A 22,165-nucleotide genomic window follows, 5' to 3' on the forward strand; every position below is an offset into this window, starting at 1 on the left:
CTGACAGGGAAGGAGCTTAATTTGCACCAAGTGGTGATCTATGGGCACCCTGGAAGGCCTCCCTCTTCTTCTCCTTCTCCTTCCCTATTATGCATCACTATTTTCCCTTTGTTTTAGCTCGCTTTCTCCCTCTTCTACTTTAATGATGTGTTTATTGATTAGGAATTGAATTTCACCTATGGAGGATTTCTGTGTTTACTTTACATCAAGAAATTAAAAGAATAATGCTACTCTTACCACATTTGTGTACTACATTCTTATACTACCTTAGGTGGCAAATGAGGTAGACAATCACATCAATTAAAATTAATTTAATATAATTTTTTTCTTTTATAATTTATTGACACTTTTTAATTGATGTGGCTGTCTATTGCACGTGCCACATAAGGTGATATGAGAATGTGGTAAGAATAACATTACTTAAATTAAAAAGTAAGTGGGGCCCACACAAAATTAAGAATTGAATTCTTGATTTTGGAGGAATTAAATTTTTGGGCGGGAGGTGATATTCTAATTCCTAGAGAATTAACCCATTAGGAATTCATCTTTTTTACCCATTATATCCTCACACAATTTTAAAAATTCCAAATTTGCCATCAAATTTAACCCAACAATGAGGATATTTTAGTAATTAGCACCACTCATACTCCAATTCCATATGATTTAGTAAACGACTTCAATAGGTATCCAGAATCTAACTCCTTCTCCATTCAATTCATCCTCAATTCAGTTCCTCCTAATCCAATTACAGATTAGTAAACATGCCATAAGTTTTTAAAATTAAGAAACTTAAATTCATATTGACTCACTGTTAGTTCTATTTGAAAAATAAGTGACAATTCAGTTTTCTTAATGATTTAAAGTAGGTTACTTTTTCTTAGTCTTTTTTTTTTTTTAGGTCGAATTTTCTTAGTCAGATAAGAGTAAATTAGGGAAGAGGAAGTCTCTAAATTGCTACAGTTTTAAGATATTAACGTTTTTATTTTTATTTTAGAAAGATAGAAATAGAAATGTGGAAAGACTAGCAGAGGATCCAGATCTTGAAACTGACAAAACAAAGGTCTTTTAATTACTTCAGTTTCAAGCAAATGTTTATTTATTTATCAGGATTCTGTGCTTTGATTTTCTCTACTAGAATTTCCTTAACATTTATTCTTCATCTGCAACCTCATTTAAAACCCATCCAATGGCTAAAAATGTGACATATATTCCCTTCACTTCTCCATATTAGCTGCATTAATGCCGCTTATTCTTCATAGTTTTTAGATTACTACACATATGATTTGGATTGAAAAATTCTTCTATTAAATTTCTATTCGAAAAAGAATGTTCAAAAAATTATTATAGGGAGATTCACTATTATACTCAATATAGGGGCCCAAATTATAAAAATACCTTATATGAAATGGACTTTAGAAACACACCAAAAATCAATTTACAACATAACAAAACGGTTTTTAACTTCTTATAAATTGCAAAATTGCCATCGATTTCTTAAAACAAACCTAACCCCAAAATACTCAATAGGGCATCAAAGTAATTTAATAATCAAAATTAATTTAAATAGAGCCAGCTGTTTTTTTATAGTTTGTTTATCGAAATTAAATGGTATAGGATTTATTTATATTTCTTGTGCTAAGAATAGGTATATAACTTGTAATAACCCAAACCTTAATTAATAGTTAATTATTAATTTATTAAGAAGAAAAGACAATTTTGCCCTTAAAATAATTTATTAAAGAAAAGTTAACTTTTTGACCGAGAAGGAATTTGACAATTCCGCACACACCGTTGCGTAGAGCACGACTAAACGAGTCCGTAGACACGAAGTGGGCTCGAATTGGAGCTTTAACGGAGAAAATACTGTCAAAATACATAGAGGGGCAAAATGGTAATTTGAAATGTCAAAATTTTAAAACCTCACTTCTCTCTCTCTTCTCCCTCAGTCTCTCTTCTCTCTTCCCACAGCCTCCTTCCTGTGCGTCCTTCCCTAGCCGAACCTCCATAACCACCCAGCCATCGCTACACCTCTCCCCGACCAGCCGGACCTGACCCAATCGCACCGACGTTAGCTCTGCGGCTCAGCCCGACCTTCCTTGCCGCTTGACCATCACGGTTTTCTCCAGAAAACGTCCAAAACCCAGCCGGTTTTGACAAACTTCCAAGCTTTCGAGCTCTCTCCTCCGGTCACCAAATCAGTCGAGTAAGGTATGAATCTTTACCTATTTTTCATGGCTTACCTGCTGGTTGGGTAGGATTGGAACGATTTTTAGCCTATATAGATCAAATCACGATCCAAAGTTCCACCGGTTTTGAGTTTGAAATTCCGGCCAGTTTTTGGGGTAAGTCCAAGAACAAAAGTGGTTCCAAATAGGGTGTTTTACCAAGGACAGGAGTTTGGGCCAGCGGTTTGGAGATTTTCCGACAGCCAGAAATTTATCAAGCCACCCACGCACTGCTGGCGCGCGTGACGGCGCGTGGGCAGTTTAGTGGAGCTCACTTTCAGTTCTAGAATGATCCTCGTGTTGTCACGAGCGCGCAGGAATTCGCGGATCTCAATTTGGATACCGTTTGAGTCTCGAACGGATTTTTGCATATTGTGCAATTTCCGGGTTCAATACTATTGAGCCGTTGGATCATAATCATTTTCAGATATGTTAATCTAGACATTTCTAGGATCGTTTAGGATTTGACGGTTGTGAATTGGAGTTCTGGATACTTCGAAATCGTGAACCCTAGGGTTAGGGTTTAGAAATCATGCGATTGTACGATCGTGATCAATCCAACCGTCTGATCGAGATCAAACCCTTGGGACATGTGTCCTAGGTATGTTGGAACTTCTAGAGGCTTCCGGATCATAATTGTGAGGTCGTGGACCCGCGGGGTCCTGGCTTGACTTTTTGGGACTTTAGCGCTTTTTGAGTCCTAAGATACTGCTAAACTATTCCAAGTGGAAGGAAAGCTTTTATGGGCATAAGAACAACTTTAATCTGACGCACGTACTTCTAGGAGCCGGGGGTCAGGGTTTTTAACTTAATACTATATTGAGTATTGTATTAATAGAATATTATGGTAATTGAATCAGGCACGGGCACCAGTTGATCCGCAGGAGGGACCTTCAAGAGGTCCAGCGAGCACGGACCATCTGTGAGTGGACTCTTTGTTTTTATAAATGAATTTGAGCAATTCAGTTACAGTATTTGATCTTGAATAAGTTTTATTTAAGGATTAGTGTTTTATAAGCTGGTATATGCTTTTAAATATTTTGTTTTGCATGCTGCTGAGTGGAATCTCCTTTAAAGGATATAGGAAAAGAAATTCTAGTTAATTATCAGATTATCAGATAAATGGCAGCAGAATTTTAGAGTTTACAAAAATTCAATTATTTAACAGATTTTCTTCAGAAACTTTTTATTTTCCCAAACCACCTTAGGTACCCAGATATACAGATGTTGCCTTCGGTTTAGTCAGCATGCTTGACAGTTGCCCCATGAGTTCTATGGTATCCGAACTCGTGTGGAGCGAGTAATGCGGATAAGGTGGACTACGGTCCCCTGAATCTTGCGAGTTGCGGCTCAGACTGACCTTGTGTCACTTAGACCTGCGAGTACGTATCACCCATGGTGATGCAAGGAATTGACGGATATTAGGAATTGGCGGAAATAAGGGATACACCTAGTTGGTAGTTTTAAACTGTTTTCAATGCTTTTAAGAAATTAATGTTGACCATGACTATGATTGGCATATATATGTATAATTATATAAGTGCATTGGTTTCAGTAATAAAGAGAATAATTTAGTTTGTATAACTGTTTTTAAAGTGGGGTTAGTATATTCATATGTATTTTTCTAAACTTTGTTTTTGGGTCCACTCACCCTTTTTAATGTTTTGCGCCCTCAGGCAGTAGGCGTGCACAGTGATCCACCACTAGGCCGTTTTCCACCTTCCACGCTTCCTTTATGATGTAGACTTTTTGTTTTGTAAAAGAATTGACTCCTTTGTAAATTCTTAGTAGTCGCTCTGATAATTTGCCATAGAATTAGAATTTAACTGTTGGAATATATATATATATATATACGTATGCTGGCAGTTGGTAGTACATATATGCTTGTTTAGCAGGTGTGAATGTTTTGGTATTGATCCAGTTACAGGAGAGACTCTGCCAATTTTTCGGTAGGAGTCAACCTTGTTATTTTATCGTGCTTTGTAGGGAAGGGCAATTAGGTCATTCATGCCCGACATCCGACAGGTGTCGGACACGCATAGAGTCCAGCTCGGATTCCAAAACGGAATTTAAGTCGAGTCTTGTCAACACTAAATATCTGAAATTATTATGTGTGAAAATTTTGCTAGAGGAATATGAAAAAATATTATTGTGCATGCAAATTCTTATTGTAGAATAACCATTGTTTCTTCATGCATCAATTTTGTACTTAGCTGAAAGACGTTTGTATTTATAAAGAACCCATTATCAAACCCTAATCAAAGGAACAACTGACAGGACCCGACCCAATTTCCACTTTGGAATTCGAGCTAAGTCCTGTGCGTGTCCGACACTTGGTGAAGGTCGGGCACAAAAGACCTTTTTACCCTTCTTACTTCAATTTCTCTTTAGAATTTCCTTAGACTTCTGCCGAAAATTCGGCAGAGTCTCCCCTATATTTTTGATCAATCCCAAAATTTTTCACCTGTCAAACAATCTCAAATATTTCCACCCAACTGCCAGAATGTTTACAGTAACCAATTTCAACTCTAATCACTAAATTTTCAACTAGATATCAGAGCGTTTTCTATGTCCTTCAGGGTTGTGAGGATTTCTTATAACATTATACCTGGCTTTGAGGCACGGAAGCTATGAATGGCCCGGTGGTGGATTCCGCATACTTCTATGGCCTGGGGGAGAAAAACAGGTTGAAAATGTGAGTGGACAAAAATAATGTTCTTCAAAACAATTTTCAGAAACATAATATCCCCCATTGTAAAAAGCAATTTAGCTAAATAAAACTGAATACGTACTCTCTACATCAAGCATATTCAACTCAAGGCATTCTATATCAGTCATATTCAAGCTCGAAAGTTTCATACAAAACCACTGAAATCAAAGCTTTCATAAAAGTGCTGAAATCAAACGTATAAAAACTCTGTACTCAAACCTTGCATAACTGAACAAATATAAAGGTATCTATGCCTGAAAAATCAGAAAAGCTGATATAAAATAACTGAAAATCATAATTAAATAAAAGAAACTCAAAATCCTTCGAAAATACCACCAGTTTGTACCCCTGTCATATCCGTCAATTCCCTGGCAGGTCTCGGGCGTCACACAGGCTACCCGAGCCGCAAACTGGCGAAATCAGGGGACTATGATCAGCCTGTCCCGCCGGCAGATTCCTCGATGACACCAAGTCAACTCGAGTCGCTCTGGCAGGATGCAGGGGACCGTAGTCAGCCTGATCCGCAATCCTGGCAGGTCTCGGGGACACAAGTCAGCCGAGCCGCAATCCTGGCAGGTCTCGGGACACCAAGTCTGCCGAGCCGCAAATCCTGGCACTCACGGTCCGAGCGTCCCCGAAACTCGTGAGGCAAGTCAAGTGCACTGACTGAACTATAATCAGACTGGATGTCCGTAGACATCGGTCCGACTCTGGGTAATCACCATAAAGAAACGGGTACATGGTGGTCTAATTAAAAAAATCTGATAACTTTCTGAAATCTGATAAGTCTGAACTAACTTCTAGCTTTGTATTAAAACCTTGGAGTCTGCTGCTCAACCAATATTATAAAATAAATATGTTTCACAATGCTAATCACGCTTCGAAAATATGCAATATCCCTTATTCAAGATCAAATACTGAAATTATTCAAATAAACTCATTTATGAAAACTTATTTATATAAATCAATATAAATCACGTATGAAATCTTATTTATAGAAATTATCTATACAACTGATTTAAATAAAGCCTTTATAAAAGAAAGTCCACTCACTGATGGTCCGAGCTAAATGGATCCTTCGAAGGTCCCTCCTGCAGGCCGACTGGACCTCAAGTGTCTGATTATCCATAAACAATAATTTAATATACTGCTGAATAAAAGAATTAATTTAAACACCCTGCCCCCGGCTCCTAGAAATGCAAACACTCATTCAAGTTATCCCTATGCCCGCCTTAGCTTTTTAAACAGTTGAGCCGGCCTTAAGAGACCCGGAACCTCAATAAGCGATAAGCTGCCAGATCGGCCGATTCGGGACCCCGTGGGTCCACGGTCTCCGATGGCCAATCTGAGCTTCCCGGAAGGTTTCTCATAGGGCGGGAACCAAGTTCTACAAATTTGGTCCGAATCGGACAGTCGGATTGGCCAAAATCGCGTTATCGCTTAAAACTCAAACCCTAGCCCCAGGGTTCGCGATTTCGGAGTATCCGGGACTCCGATTCGAAATCCGTCGAATCCTACGTGATCCTGAAATCACGTGGACCGACATATCCAAAATTCAGTGGGATCCAACGATTAAACAACACTGCACCCACGGATCGCGCGATATGGAAAATCCGTTCGGGGCTCAAACGGACTCCGAATCGAGATCCGCGAAATCCCACGCACTCGTGAGGATACGAGGACCTCAAAACTGGCCAGAGCCATGTCATCACCCTGGCCCACGCGCCGCCACACTTGCGGGCAGACCGGGTGTCCAAAGCGATTACGGTCTGTCGAAAAATCTTGGAACCGAGACTCCAAACCCCTACCCTAGGTAAAACACCACATTTGGAGTCACTTTTGTTCTTGGACAACCCCCAAAAAGTGGCCGGAAATGGCTGTTCACGGCGGCCGAAGTTCGGCCAATTTTCAAATCGAAAATCGAGTAACCTAGAAGTGAAATCGATCTAAACCCAGTCAACCATCAGATAGAGCACAAGAAATAGATGAAAATCCATACCTCACTCGACTGATTTGGTTGAGAAACGGAGGAGATCGACGAAGACGAAATTTGGAGGAAAACCGGTCGGAAAACTTGATTTTCCGACCAGTTCCAGGCGATCCCCAAGGCGGCAACCGGTCGAGAATGAACGGCGGTGACGAGACGAGTCCGACCATGCCCACGCCGGAGATCGAGCAGACCCGTGGTGGCGGCTGTGGTGTTGCGAAGGAGACCAGCCGCGTAGCTGGTCGCGCGGATGAGAGAGAGAGAGAGGAGAGCTGAGGAGAGAGAAGGGGAAAGAGATAAAAAAGATCTGACTTTTTTCTAATTACCGTTTTGCCCTTCGCGGTTTTTAGACCCTAACTTCTTCGTTACAGCTCCGATTTGGGTCTACTCCGTGTCTACGAACTCCTTTCGTCGCGCTCTACGCAATGGCGTAAGCGAAATTCCCAAATTCTTTCTCGATAAAAAAGTCAAATTTTCCCCCAATAAATAATGCGAGGGCAAAATTGTCTTTTTGCAAGAAGATATTTTGCTTACTTTTTAGATATTTTCTTCCTTTTTAGATATTTTATTTTGGGTTCTTACAATCTACCCCCTTATAAAAATTTCGTCCTCGAAATTTGCATCTCTGTCCTTCCAGGAGGGGGAAAGAACTACTCCTGCATTGGCTACTCGGGTTACTATACTGCACATCTCACTGAAAGCTAATTACTTTTTCTTCAAAAATTTGAACTGCTTGTTTTCTACACGTTCTATAATCTCATTGGGTCCAATCTAGCTAGGATTTGGCTCCCTGACTTCCTTAAATCTCATTTCACCTTCCTCAGGCGATAACTATCGAGAATACTTATCTGAAGATCCTTCTTCCAATATCTGCCTAACTCCTTGTCAATCCTGGATTACTTAGAGTCTCTTTTTCTTTTTTCTTTTTTCTTTTTTTTTTGCTTAATTCAATCAGGTTCTTTATTTCCTACAATACCTCCAGATTTCAATGAACCTTACTTAACATTCTATCTTCGTACTTGGGTGATCCATACTATATCTCGAGTAAGGCATCTATTGGAAACATTTAATCCAAGGAAATCCAACAACTGTCACTTAAGGCATACTCTCAAACTAACATCTTTCTTTACTCAAATCGTTCTGAAACTGTAGTACGTTATGTTCCAATATCCTTCCACAATTTGAGTCATTTCCTTAAACTGGTCGTCTATCTAGAGTGAATTGTGGTATTAAACTGAAATCAAGGCCCAAAAGCTTCTTTTTACCTGAGTCCAGCTGAAATCTAACCTGGATTTCTAATTCTAAATTATAGAGACTGATATTCCACTAGCAGGGCCCAGAACGGTACCTACCACACCTGGCACATTAGAGCAACTTCTCTTGTCAGAGCCTATCAACACCTGTCTCTTCATGTTTTTGGCTACACCGGCCCCAGCACAATTTCTAACACTACTACACTGACAGGTGCTTTCACTGGAACTAGCTTCAGGTCGGCAGCTTCCATACTTACGACCATTCGATGCCCGGAAACTATGATCACTACTGTTGATACCTTTCTTCAACTTTTTCTGATTCAAATTACCTATTTCCAAATATTGTGCACAAGGTGCACCCCAGGCTTTGCCCATTATCTGACTGGGACCGCCATCACCACGGTATCAATAATAACTAACTACTAACTGGTCACCATACCTTGAGTGGAGGTTTTTAACTTTATCATAACCAGGTACTACCTCTTACTTCCCATTTTCTATTACTGGAAACAGTACGTGAAACCTTTTTCTCGTATTCGGTTTCAACCGTTATCCTCTATCCTGCTGCAAAAACTCCTGTATTCACATCACATCCCACCAATACTTTACTCTTCTGTAAAACACCCATGACATTCATAATTTACTCTATTCCTTTCAATCCAATCGTCCTTTACTATTAAGGACAACGATTACCAGAATTTATAGCTCTCATCCTTTTTGCTGTAACCACCTATCTCACGGATGGTTCTCTAGCTGACGAAAGCCTGGGCTAACACCTCCAGGGTCTACTGAATGTTTGGATCTCCCTGTTTACTAAGCACGGTAGGTACGGCTCCTGACGAGCCTCTAACAACCAATTACTCTACCGGTTCAAACATCCGTGCCATTCCTGTCCAACTTGGGAATCTCATCCCCATACGTCAGGATAACTATCTAATTTTCCTACGGATACCCAACCACCATTTGGGCCCAGGACCCGACCCAATTTCCACTTTGGAATTCGAGCCAAGTCCAAGTGCGTATCCGACACCTGGCGAATGTGCGAATGGTGAAGGTCGGGCACAAAAGACCTTTTTACCCTTCTTACTTCAATTTCTCTTTAGAATTTCCTTAGACTTCTGCCGAAAATTCGGCAGAGTCTCCCCTGTATTTTTGACCAATCCCAAAATTTTTCACCTGTCAAACAATCTCAAATATTTCCACCCAACTGCCAGAATGTTTACAGTAACCAATTTCAACTCTAATCACTAAATTTTCAACTAGATATCAGAGCGTTTTCTATGTCCTTCAGGGTTGTTTCTTATAACATTATACCTGGCTTTGAGGCACGGAAGCTATGAATGGCCCGGTGGTGGATTCCGCATACTTCTATGGCCTGGGGGCGAAAAACAGGTTGAAAATGTGAGTGGACAAAAATAATGTTCTTCAAAACAATTTTCATAAACATAATATCCCCCATTGTAAAAAGCAATTTAGCTAAATAAAACTGAATACATACTCTCTACATCAAGCATATTCAACTCAAGGCATTCTATATCAGTCATATTCAAGCTCGAAAGTTTCATACAAAACCACTGAAATCAAAGCTTTCATAAAAGTGCTGAAATCAAACGTATAAAAACTCTGTACTCAAACCTTGCATAACTGAACAAATATAAAGGTATTTATGCCTGAAAAATCAGAAAAGCTGATATAAAATAACTGAAAATCATAATTAAATAAAAGAAACTCAAAATCCTTCGAAAATACCACCAGTTTGTACCCCTGTCATTTCCGTCAATTCCCTGGCAGGTCTCGGGCGTCACACAGGCTACCCGAGCCGCAAACTGGCGAAATCAGGGGACTATGATCAGCCTGATCCGCCGGCAGATTCCTCGATGACACCAAGTCAGCTCGAGTCGCTCTGGCAGGATGCAGGGGACCGTAGTCAGCCTGATCCGCAATCCTGGCAGGTCTCGGGGACACAGAGTCAGCCGAGCCGCAATCCTGGCAGGTCTCGGGACACCAAGTCTGCCGAGCCGCAAATCCTGGCACTCACGGTCCGAGCGTCCCCGAAACTCGTGAGGCAAAGTCAAGTGCACTGACTGAACTATAATCAGACTGGATGTCCGTAGACATCGGTCCGACTCTGGGTAATCACCATAAAGAAACGGGTACATGGTGGTCTAATTAAAAAAATCTGATAACTTTCTGAAATCTGATAAGTCTGAACTAACCTCTAGCTTTGTATTAAAGCCTTCAAGTCTGCTGCTCAACCAATATAATAAAATAAAGATGTTTCACAATGCTAATCACGCTTCGAAAATATGCAATATCACTTATTCAAGATCAAATACTGAAATTATTCAAATAAACTCATTTATGAAAACTTATTTATATAAATCAATATAAATCACTTATGAAATCTTATTTATAGAAATTATCTATACAACTGATTTAAATAAAGCCTTTATGAAAGAAAGTCCACTCACTGATGGTCCGAGCTAAATGGATCCTTCGAAGGTCCCTCCTGCAGGCCGACTGGACCTCAAGTGTCTAATTATCCATAAACAATAATTTAATATACTGCTGAATAAAAGAATTAATTTAAACACCCTGCCCCCGGCTCCTAGAAATGCAAACACTCATTCAAGTTATCCCTATGCCCGCCTTAGCTTTTTAAACAGTTGAGCCGGCCTTAAGAGACCCGGAACCTCAATAAGCGATAAGCTGCCAGATCGGCCGATTCGGGACCCCGTGGGTCCACGGTCTCCGATGGCCAATCTGAGCTTCCCGGAAGGTTTCTCATAGGGCGGGAACCAAGTTCTACAAATTTGGTCCGAATCAGACAGTCGGATTGGCCAAAATCGCGTTATCGCTTAAAACTCAAACCCTAGCCCCAGGGTTCGCGATTTCGGAGTATCCGGGGCTCCGATTCGAAATCCGTCGAATCCTACGTGATCCTGAAATCACGTGGACCGACATATCCAAAATTCAGCGGGATCCAACGATTAAATGACACTGCACCCACGGATCGCGCGATATGAAAAATTCGTTCGGGGCTCAAACGGACTCCGAATCGAGATCCGCGAAATCCCACGCACTCGTGAGGATACGAGGACCTCAAAACTGGCAAGAGCCATGTCATCACCCTGGCCCACGCGCCGCCACACTTGCGGGCAGACCGGGTGTCCAAAGCGATTACGGTCCGTCGAAAAATCTTGGAACCGAGACTCCAAACTCCTACCCTAGGTAAAACACCCCATTTGGAGTCACTTTTGTTCTTGGACAACCCCCAAAAAGTGGCCGAAAATGGCTGTTCACGGCGGCCGAAGTTCGGCCAATTTTCAAATCGAAAATCGAGTAACCTAGAAGTGAAATCGATCTAAACCCAGTCAACCATCAGATAGAGCACAAGAAATAGATGAAAATCCATACCTCACTCGACTGATTTGGTTGAGAAACGGAGGAGATCGACGAAGATGAAATTTGGATGAAAACCGGTCGGAAAACTTGATTTTCCGACCAGTTCCAGGCGATCCCCAAGGCGGCAACCGGTCGAGAATGAACGGCGGTGACGAGACGAGTCCGACCATGCCCACGCCGGAGATCGAGCCGACCCGTGGTGGCGGCTGTGGTGTTGCGAAGGAGACCAGCCGCGTAGCTGGTCGCGCGGATGAGAGAGAGAGGAGAGCTGAGGAGAGAGAAGGGGAAAGAGATAAAAAAGATCTGACTTTTTTCTAATTACCGTTTTGTCCTTCGCGGTTTTTAGACCCTAACTTCTTCGTTACAGCTCCGATTTGGGTCTACTCTGTGTCTACGAACTCCTTTCGTCGCGCTCTACGCAATGGCGTAAGCGAAATTCCCAAATTCTTTCACGATCAAAAAGTCAAATTTTCCCCCAATAAATAATGCGAGGGCAAAATTGTCTTTTTGCAAGAAGATATTTTCCTTCCTTTTTAGATATTTTCTTCCTTTTTAGATATTTTGTTTTGGGTTCTTACAACAACTCTATAAAATATCTACTGTTAAAACAACTCCGGAAACACCTCTACATTGACAAAAACATGGAATCCAATGGAAACCTACATATGCACAAATAAGTCCATCTAAAAGGGATCAAAAGAATAAAATATAAAAAAGATATCTGTAGCAACCAAAAAAAAAAAAAAAAACTCCTCAAAATTAATCAAAACAACGTTGTGGCTACCATCACTTGATTTCCAGTGAGAAAGAAGGATTTTTTTTTTCTTATTTATTATTATTTTTTTTTTTTTTTTGAAGAGGCAATAGAATATGGGGGAAGAAGGGAAGAAGCTTGCAGAGAAAGGAAGGAAAATTAAGAGGAAAACGCGTCAAGTTTGGATTAGGAAATCATTTTTTTTAATTAGGAAAAATTGGATTTTGTTTAATCACAATGTGTCAACTTTAAATCCTATGGACTGAAATTTAAATGATGTGATGTGTAGATAATGAAAATCAAGTAGGTCATAACAGAAAAAATCCAAGCAGATGATTCCGAATTTTTTTTTTGGTAGTGAATAATATACTTACAAATATAAAAAATAGTCAAAAGACTAAAATCAAAATTCAATAGGTATAATGTGATAAAAAAAATCAATATTGTATCCAAAAATGACAATATATTATATATATACCATAAAATGAAAAATTACCACTTGCGGTTTATATACGCATGACACATGGTACGTTGTTCTTTCCAACATTTATTGTCTCAGCATCCAAACCCTGTATAAAGGAACTCACACCATAATTTGACATTGAAACCAACTCCCCAAAACCCTAATTTTTCTTACCAACATGAAGAGTTCAATATCTCCAAAACTCATGCTATCTCTCCTAGAAATTGCTTTCTGTCTAATTGTATTTCTTCCTATAAGCCATTGCAAGGTTTCTTATTTTCCAATGGGTGCCAATCTCATCGACCTAACATGCAAAAAAACACCATACTACGATCTTTGTGTCATCTCTCTAAACTCAGATCCCCGAAGCTACACCACCGATGTGGCCGGCTTAGGCGTCGTAATGGCGGATGTTGTTAAGGCTAAGGCAACGGACAGCCTGAACAAAATCAATGAGCTACTTACGCAGAGCCCAGGAGACCGATCGTTGACCACCTGCGTTGACTATTACAAGACAGTTATAGAAGGTGATGTTCCCCTAGCTAATGAAGCCTTTGCTGCAGGTAACGCTAAGCTTGCTGACCAAGGCATGAGTGACGCTGGCATCGTGATTGACTTATGTGAAAGCCAATTTTCTGAAGGGAGCTCTCCTGTGACAGATAAGAACAAAGCTGCTCATGATGTTGCGGCTGTGGGTGCAGCAATTGCGAGGACAATGCTTTGATATATATTTCTTCTTCTTCTTCTTCTTCATCATGTTGTTTTCATTTACACATTCTGGTCAGTTTCAAAAATGAATATCATTTATATCCAACAACAATCAAAAGCATCCTCAAAAACTTAATAATAATATACCTAAATATATACTTATTTGGTCCTGCCTGGTTAATTCACTTTACAGTTTCATGTCTTCTCCGACTTTGATTAATTGTTGTTGGCCTTGATGAAATAGTGTTCCACGAAACACTAACAAGGGGACGAGAAGTAATCACAATTCCTTAGGAAATTTATGATGCAAAACAAATAACGTTTTGCTGAAATTATGATCTGGTTATGGTGGAATTAATTAGTTGGAAAATTGAACACTAAGGAACGTTTTGTTATTCATGATAATCTCATGAACTCTATTGTTTTCTATATGCTGTGGAGTAAATTAACTGGGTTCTTTGGCAATTTGATATAGCTTTAATGAAGCTGAATTTCGACGCGATTCTTCATAATATCTACCTTTTTTTTAAGGGGTTTTAGATCTATGTTCAAAACAATTAGCTGTCATTGGGTTTAGTCCACGTGTTTTTGGTTTTAGATGTAGGTCCTTTGACTTTTATTACTCTTTTTATTGTGTCGATTTTACCCTTTGAGGTACACAAGAAAAACATTGAAAATCTAAATTTAATGAATTATTTACTTGTAATTAAATTTCAGAATTTAAATTTGGAATTCTTTCATTGATAATATTTACCTAATATATGGGTAAAATACAAATTAATCAATTGAAGTAAAGGCCCACATATTATACTAATCAATTAGGCAAGTACCCACATTAAATTATGTACCTAACATGCAGGTAAATAATGTTCTTATTAGTGTTAACAATATAGATGTTGAGGTGTGCAAACTGAGCTATGAGCTGGAGAGTGGTCACGTGCTTCTCAGTGTATAACTCGTGATTGTTAGTTAGGCTACTTAGAAGAAGTTGTCAGCTATATAAACATCAGATTAAGCATTGCTTTAGTTTAGTGAGAATTGTAACAACTTTTCATAACAGAAATACAGATCTCTCTCTCTATCTATCTCTCTCCCTTCAACTTTCTCTGTCAAACACCCAAACCTAACTTTCTTTCCTCCATGGTTAACAATTAGCAACGAAAAAAACTTAGTGATAAATCGTGTTACTTATAAGTCATGAACATAAATTAGAATACTATCTATAAGTTAGGAACATAAATTAGAAGACTACCTATAAGTCAGATACAAAAATAGACAAATAAAATTGTATGTTACCTATAAAAAATGTACATAAAATATTATTATTCATTGTCTAAAATATGAAAAAACAAATATATACCTATGCAATAGGCAATATGACAATATACCTACACCATAGGATAATTTAACTACAAGAGTATATACTATACCTCTACCATAGGGTGAACAAAAATAAAAATAAGGGCATATAAATTCTCATCTTACTCATTTTAGACAATAGGGATATAATAGGAACAAAAAAATTTAAATACAAATCAGTTAAATACAAAAGTTTGAATCAACATGTCAAATATGGAATGTAATCTACGGGACAAACTAGTCAAGGGACTTGTATCAATAAACAATAATTCGAGGACTAGACCCAATTATTGGTTGGATTTTTAGACCTCTATCAACTTTTATATAAATCATATATTACATTACCATGTCAACATTTCTCATAAAAGATGCCATTAATCAAGTAAAATTTTCTATTGCCAGACTGTGAGTTCGTATAACGATTTTGTTGAATCTGTACGCACAATACTCAGTATGGCAACTAAACATTACTCTTATATATTTGTATAAACACAGTGTATTTACATGTAGAGAAAATTAAGAAAGCAATACATTTTTCAGCTTCAATGGCGACAAATGGTACTGAAGAAAACCCCATCAGCACAAGCTTGTACATGGTGAGATCCAACAGCAGAATAGTCTCCTCATTCGACAAATGGTACGCCTAGAAAACTACTCCACTAGATTGAAAGAGGATGAGGATATTGGACACCTTTACTTCAGTGGCTTCTGTGAAGTTAGCAGGGTTCAGAGCTGTCACAGCCATCCACGCCAATTGCTGGGGGACTATAGGTGCTAAGGTGGCTGATCTGACGGCTGTGGTTGACGATTGGAAGAGGTTCAAGAGTTTATCTAATTCCAAGACAATCACTGATGCCGTTAATAGGATTCTTGCCGGCAACACCAAAAGTGTGATTGTGTACATTGGAGGGGGAGAGTACAATGAGAAAATCACAATTCTGCGGAATAAACCATTTGTTATATTTTATGGCTCTCCAACAAACATGCCAACTTTGACCTTTGCTAGCACATTCCAAAAGTATGGAACTGTGAATAGTGCCACAGTGATTGTTGAAGCCGACTACTTCGTAGCAACTAACCTTATTATTAAGGTGCGTAAATGTATCATGTCAACTGTAACACCCCGACCCCAAATTTCCACAAATTTAACCCTTATTTAATTATTTAATCATTTAAGGGTATTTTAGTCATATTTTTAACCGGAGAGAGTTTGAGACCGTGACTTGTATTTTTGGATAGGTCGCACTGAGACGAGTTCATAGACACGTAGTGGGCTTGAATCGGAGTTGTAACGAGAGAGTTATGGTCAAAAGAAACCCAGTGGCACAATCGTAAATATTTCGAAATGGGATTTTTTATAAAAATCGGATTTTTCCCTCTCTCTCCCTCTCTCCCTGCGCGCAGACAGCCCCCCTGTTACTGTTCACAGCGGTGGTTTTTGGGCCACCACCGTCGCATCCGGCCACCGCTGGGGGTGGCACCGGTCCCAAAAGAACCGTGCCATCTTCCTCTTCTCATCCCGACCAATCTCAGCCACCGGAACCTCCTGTGCTCGCCGGAAAATGCAAAAATCCGACCGGTTTTAACCCAAATTTCAAGGAGCTCGTTCTCTCTCATTTCTTCTCCAAATTTGACGAGTAAGGTATGGTTTTCCACCTATTTTCTATGCTCTAGCTGATAGTTGGATAGGATTTCATTAATTTTGAGCCTAGGATAGCTGATCTTCGATTTGAAATTCTGCCGATTTTGGGAGTTTGTTTTCGGCCATTTCCGGCCACTTTTTGGGGGTTGTCCAAGAACAAAAGTGACTCCAAATGGGGTGTTTTACCTAGGTTAGGAGTTTGGAGTCTCGGTTCCAAGATTTTTCGACGGACCGTAATCGCTTTGGACACCCGGTCTGCCCGCGCGTGTGGCGGCACGTGGGCGAGGGTGGTGGTGTGTCTCTGGGCAGTTTTGAGGTCCTCGTGCCGTCACGAGCGCGTAGAATTTTGCAGATCTCAATTCGGACGTCGTTTGACTATCGAACGGATATCGCCTATCGGGCGTTATCCGGGTTCGATAGGTTGGGACCGTTGGATGGTCTCAAAAATAATATATGTTAAACTAGGTATTTTTAGGATCGTGGAGGAATTCACGGATCGTGAATCGGAGCCCCGGATGTTCCGATTTAATAATTTAAAGATTATATTTTATATTAACCGTTAGGTCGTGCGATCGTGAGCGATCCGACCGTCGGATCTGAACCAAACTTGCAGGACGAGTGTCCTATACCTTATAGAACCCATAGGAACTTTCGGATCGGAGTTTGGAGGTCGTGGTCCCCGTGGGCTCGTTTGACCAGGGTTAGGGTAGTTTGACCCTTGGTTGACCGTGAGTCTCCCGAAGTAATCTCACCTTCCCTAGGGGATTATCGAGTGCTAGACTGTTGTTGGGATTTACGCAATATTAGAATTAAAATATAATTATATGGTTGTACAAGGGTACAACAGAGTCTAGAATGTCAGTTGGAGTGCTATATGCACTACCTCAAGTACCTCCCCGGATTTTGGATTCACTACGAGTACCATCAAGTGAAAGTTAGGTCCCACGTGGCGTAGGTTATCCGGCTTGTGGACAGACCCCATACGTGGCGTTGGTTGTACCGGCGTATGGGGAGATTTGTGATATGATATTCAGGTCTCACGTGGCGTAGGTTATCCGGCGTTGAGACAGGCCCCATACGTGGCGTTGGTTGTACCGGCGTATGGGGAGATTGTGAGATACTGAGTTGAGGTCGCACGTGGCGTAGGTTATCCGGCGTGTCGACAGACCCCATACGTGGCGTTGGTTGTACCGGCGTATGGGGAGATATGTGATATGACGTGCAGCGTGGCGTAGGTTATCCGGCGTTGAGACAGACCCCATAGGTGGCGTTGGTTGTACCGGCGTATGGGGAGATATTATGGTAGTATGGTATGGTCGCACGTGGCGTAGGTTATCCGGCGTGTTGACAGGCCCCATACGTGGCGTTGGTAGTACCGGCGTATGGGGAGATTACGTGAATTACAGAGAACTACGTGTGGCTTGATCCTTCAAGGAGGGTACGTAGGCAGCCTAAGGTGGTTAGGTGCAGCCGCAGACTAAATGTTAGTCTTAATTTGTATTTGAATCGTTTGGTAGTTGGTTAAGAATTATTGGAAGGCCGAAGGCCATTTGTGTGTACTGCATGAAATTATATTGTGCATGCTGCCAGTTGGGGATATTAAATGTGTTTTTATGCAGGTATAAATTTTGGGAAATGTCTAATTTATAGGGGAGACTCTGCCGAAATTTCGGCAAAAGTCTCGGTCTTTAGTAAGCGGGCCCGGCATCGGGGTGAGGTCAGGGATTCCAAAGGATTCGTCTCGGGTTTTGGGAAAAAATTTGGGGCAGGTCCTTTCATCAACAAGAAATATTTCATGTTATGTGATATTATCATCATGCGCAATAATCTTTTATCAACATTCTTTTAAAAAATTTGTTTCCTTATTATAATTTGTGTGTGAAGAATTCTTCGCCAAGGCCATATGGGAAAAGAGTGGAGTGCAGACAGTGGCATTGAGGGTGTCGGGGAACAAGTCAGCCTTGTACAATTGCAGGCTGATTGGTTTCCAGGACACACGTTGTGATGATATGGGCAATCATTTTTTCAAGGACTGCTATATCGAAGGCACTGTGGATTTCATCTTTGGAAGTGGAAAGTCTGTCTATTTGATGCCACCCAAACTCTCCCTATTATTCCTCAAGTTCTCTTTGGTTTCAGTTCTCTTTTGTCTCCGATTTTATTAAATTGTTTCACTTTGTTCTAATGGATTTTTTGAAATAATTAACAGATCAACACAAACAGCAAAGAAGATGAGCTTGAATCAGCTTTATATAAGGCTTCCATGGGAACTTACAAGACTCTGATAATTGCGATTGTTAAAGCGTGCGTAGAAGGAGATAAGCCAATGCGCTTGATTTATTTTTAGATGGGTTCTGGCATGGAGAAGGCACACGAGGCTTGATTTCTCAACTTCTTCTTTTGGCGGTCGATCAAACATCTTTCGAAAGTTGTAAGTTTCTCCACCTTCACTGCCACAAGCTCCAAGCAGATGATCCTGCCAATTTTGAGGCTGAGAAACTGTATATGTCTCAAGATTTTATCAACATGATGTGGAGGAGAACTCTCTTTCTCAAAGAAATGCTTGAGCGAGGCTATAGTTTCATATCCACGGTAAGTTTTCTAGCTTACAGATATACAATGTGATTCAACGTATTACATATGAGGTCGTCGGTCATGATTACTCAACCAATTGCTAACAATATAATATGTCATAATACTCTTGTAAAACGAATTAACCAAGCAAAATGTGATATATAATGGTTATTATGGTTACATGATACATTGCTCGGTAAAAGAAGTGAACTTGCTTGGTTAATATATTATATATCACATTTCTCGTATTCCGATTGTTAAATCATGTATTCACATTACTCGGTAAAAGAAGTGAACATTACTCTTATATATTTGTATAAATGCAGTGTAATCACGTGTACATGGAGCCAATTAAGAAAGCAATACATTTTTGTGTGTTTAGATTTATATGAACTCATTCAGACTTATATATATATATATATATATATATATATTAACACTACTACAAAAAGTGAAAAAGACGACCAGAAAACAACGACGGTCCAAGTGAAAACCGTCGTGGTTTTTAAAAAGACGACGGTTCTAAAAACACCGTCGTGTTATACCACCTTAGACAACTAAAAATGGAGATTCAAATGGCTGTTCAAAAACAACGACGTACCTAATTAAACAACCGACGCCTATTTGAAACAGATTTCAGCAGTGTAAAATCAAAGCCAACAAAGGACGGCAGAAGTTATGAATCGACCGACGTAGAAAGTAAAGACGACGATTTCAATAAAAGCCGCCGCTTTTACTCATAAAATAACACGACGAGGTTTTCGTATAAGACGCCGTATAATTACAAACAAATCAACGGCTTTAAAATACAAAATATCGCCGTATTAAAATAATTTACAACGACGGAAAATATAAATATATCGACGCCATTCTCGTATAGTTCTACGACGTTATCTTTAAATATTTAACGTCGTATTTATTCATTTTATACGTCGTAACTTTAATTTAAACCGTCGTCTTAATAAGAATTTTTGTTTACAATTTTTTTCTTTGATTTTCTTATCCTACGCCGGTAGATCTACTTAATGACAAGAATTGAAATAACCACGACGGTTTATATAGAAAACCGCCGACATAATCAGATTTTTCTGGGATCCCAAGGGTTACGAAATCTTACCAGACGGAACTCTGTTCCACATCATAATCTTAACAGATGACACAGATTTGAAATCAGAGAGACAATTATTTCGAAGTTGATAAAATCCACGCCGGTTGTATTAAACTTAACGACGTTTAACAAAATAATCTACGTCGGTAATTATAAATCTACCTTAATATAAACGACGACAAAAGCATTGACAATGTCTTCATCATATCTCCCAGCAACTACTGATTCGATTGCTCATGCTTTAGAGGCCATCTGAAGCCATTTCTATTCTTTATCGCATTCTTGAAACCCATCTTCTTCTTCTGAAGCTCTACGGATAAAGGAAGAGGCTATCACAAATCTGACGGATCTTCTTAGTAAAGAAAATCAAGCAGAGGATCAGGCACATCTGATCTTCAGATTTCCCTGAGAAACGAACTTTCCTTCGACAGCGAGTGGAGGCCAGGCTTGCATCTCTTTTGATGGAAAGCAAGGAGTATTCAGAAGCACTAAGTGTCCTATCAGGCTTGATCAAGAAGTGAGAAGGCTAGTTGACAAGCTTCTTCTTGTGGACATAGATTTGATGCGAGTAAGCTCAATTTCTCTTTGAGAAAGACATCCAAATTATTGTCTTTGAGATGTGAGAGACAGTGTCTCTGAGAGAGGAAGAACTTGGAACCCTAAATTTTAACCGCGAAAATGAATGAAAGCGACAAATTTATAGAATAAATTTTTAAAATCAACGGCGGTCCGAACCAAAAACCGCCGTTTAAATTGTACAATCAACGTCGCTCAAAAATATATTACGTCGTCTTAGTCTTACTTAAGACGACTAAAAACGACGACATAAAAACAAAAACAGTCGTTGATTTTATATTCTTATTTTATTTAAATCTGTCATCCAAAAAAGAAACTTTACATATTCCTGAATATTAATTTCCTTCATTTTAAATTTCCTCGGGAAAAAAAACTCTATTTATAACGCACTGTAATTGAAAAATAAACTGAAAAGTCACGGGAAAATAAACTGCCGCATTATTTTTTTGAAATGGTTTTATATGTAAGCAACTTTTCGTCTACTTGAAAACAACGTCGGTTATATTAAACCTAACGACGTTAAATTGCGTCGTTTTAGTTAAATACGTCGTTTTAGTTAAATTGCGTCGCAAAACAAAAATTGCGTCGTTTTAGTTAAAAACGACGTAGTTATATGTAACCGCCGTATTATTTTTTTGAAATCGCTTTATATATTAGCAACTTTTCGACTTACACATGCACAGTTTCCAAACCCGATTAAAAATTTCAATCTACAAGAGAAAACTTTTCGTCTTTTTTCCTGTCAGAGCACCGTCAGAGTATCTCATCGCCTTCCTCTCGTCTTCTTCGTCGTCTCTGAACGCAAAAGATCGATCTTTTTCCTCTTGCTTTCATCGCACGCAAAAGGTAAGCTTTCATTTTCACTATTTTGGTTACTGTTTTGCATGCTCATACGTTTTTTGTTTGAAAAATCTTTTTACCTTTTTTTCTGGCCAAAATCATTTTACTTCTTTCCAAGTTTGATAAAATATACAGACAAAGAGGGAAAGTTTCCAACTTTGAAGACAACTACCTCAACTAAATAAGACGACGGTAGTTCTTATTTACGTGGTTAAATATGTAGACCACGACGGTTCGTCAGTCGTTCTAGCGTCGTCTGAAAATTGACAAAGTTGTTTTTAAAATAAAGTCTTTTTTTATTTGCTTGTTTAATTGCAGGTTTGATTTCTCTGAACAATGGTTTTTGTTTTTCCCTTATTTGATAAAATATAAAGAAAAAGAAACTAGTGTTGGTATCTAAAAAGACGACAGTCTGTCTTATTGTTTTACGTCGTGTGAATGTTAATACCACGACGGTTTATTACTATTTACGTCGTATGAAATCAATACCACGACGTTATATTAATAATGTTTTTACCACGACGGTATATTACTATTTACGTCGTGTGAACATAAATACCA

The 22,165-nt window shown here is 39.4% G+C and overlaps 1 protein-coding gene across 1 annotated transcript; it reads left to right on the forward strand.

Moving 5' to 3' along the window:
• The first annotated feature begins 12,975 nt into the window (after positions 1–12,975).
• LOC117621792 (cell wall / vacuolar inhibitor of fructosidase 1-like) lies at positions 12,976–13,521 on the forward strand. The gene has a single exon (XM_034352340.1). It carries the CDS (start codon positions 12,976–12,978, stop codon positions 13,519–13,521), a length of 546 nt encoding a protein of 181 aa, XP_034208231.1.
• Positions 13,522–22,165: the final 8,644 nt, after the last annotated feature.

Source organism: Prunus dulcis, chromosome 3 (genome assembly GCF_902201215.1).
Source record: "Prunus dulcis chromosome 3, ALMONDv2, whole genome shotgun sequence".
Taxonomy (NCBI): Eukaryota; Viridiplantae; Streptophyta; class Magnoliopsida; order Rosales; family Rosaceae; genus Prunus; species Prunus dulcis.

Bases quoted from the DNA above. Each gene is read 5' to 3' on its own strand.
- LOC117621792 (XM_034352340.1), top strand. From the start codon at position 12,976: ATGAAGAGTTCAATATCTCCAAAACTCATGCTATCTCTCCTAGAAATT.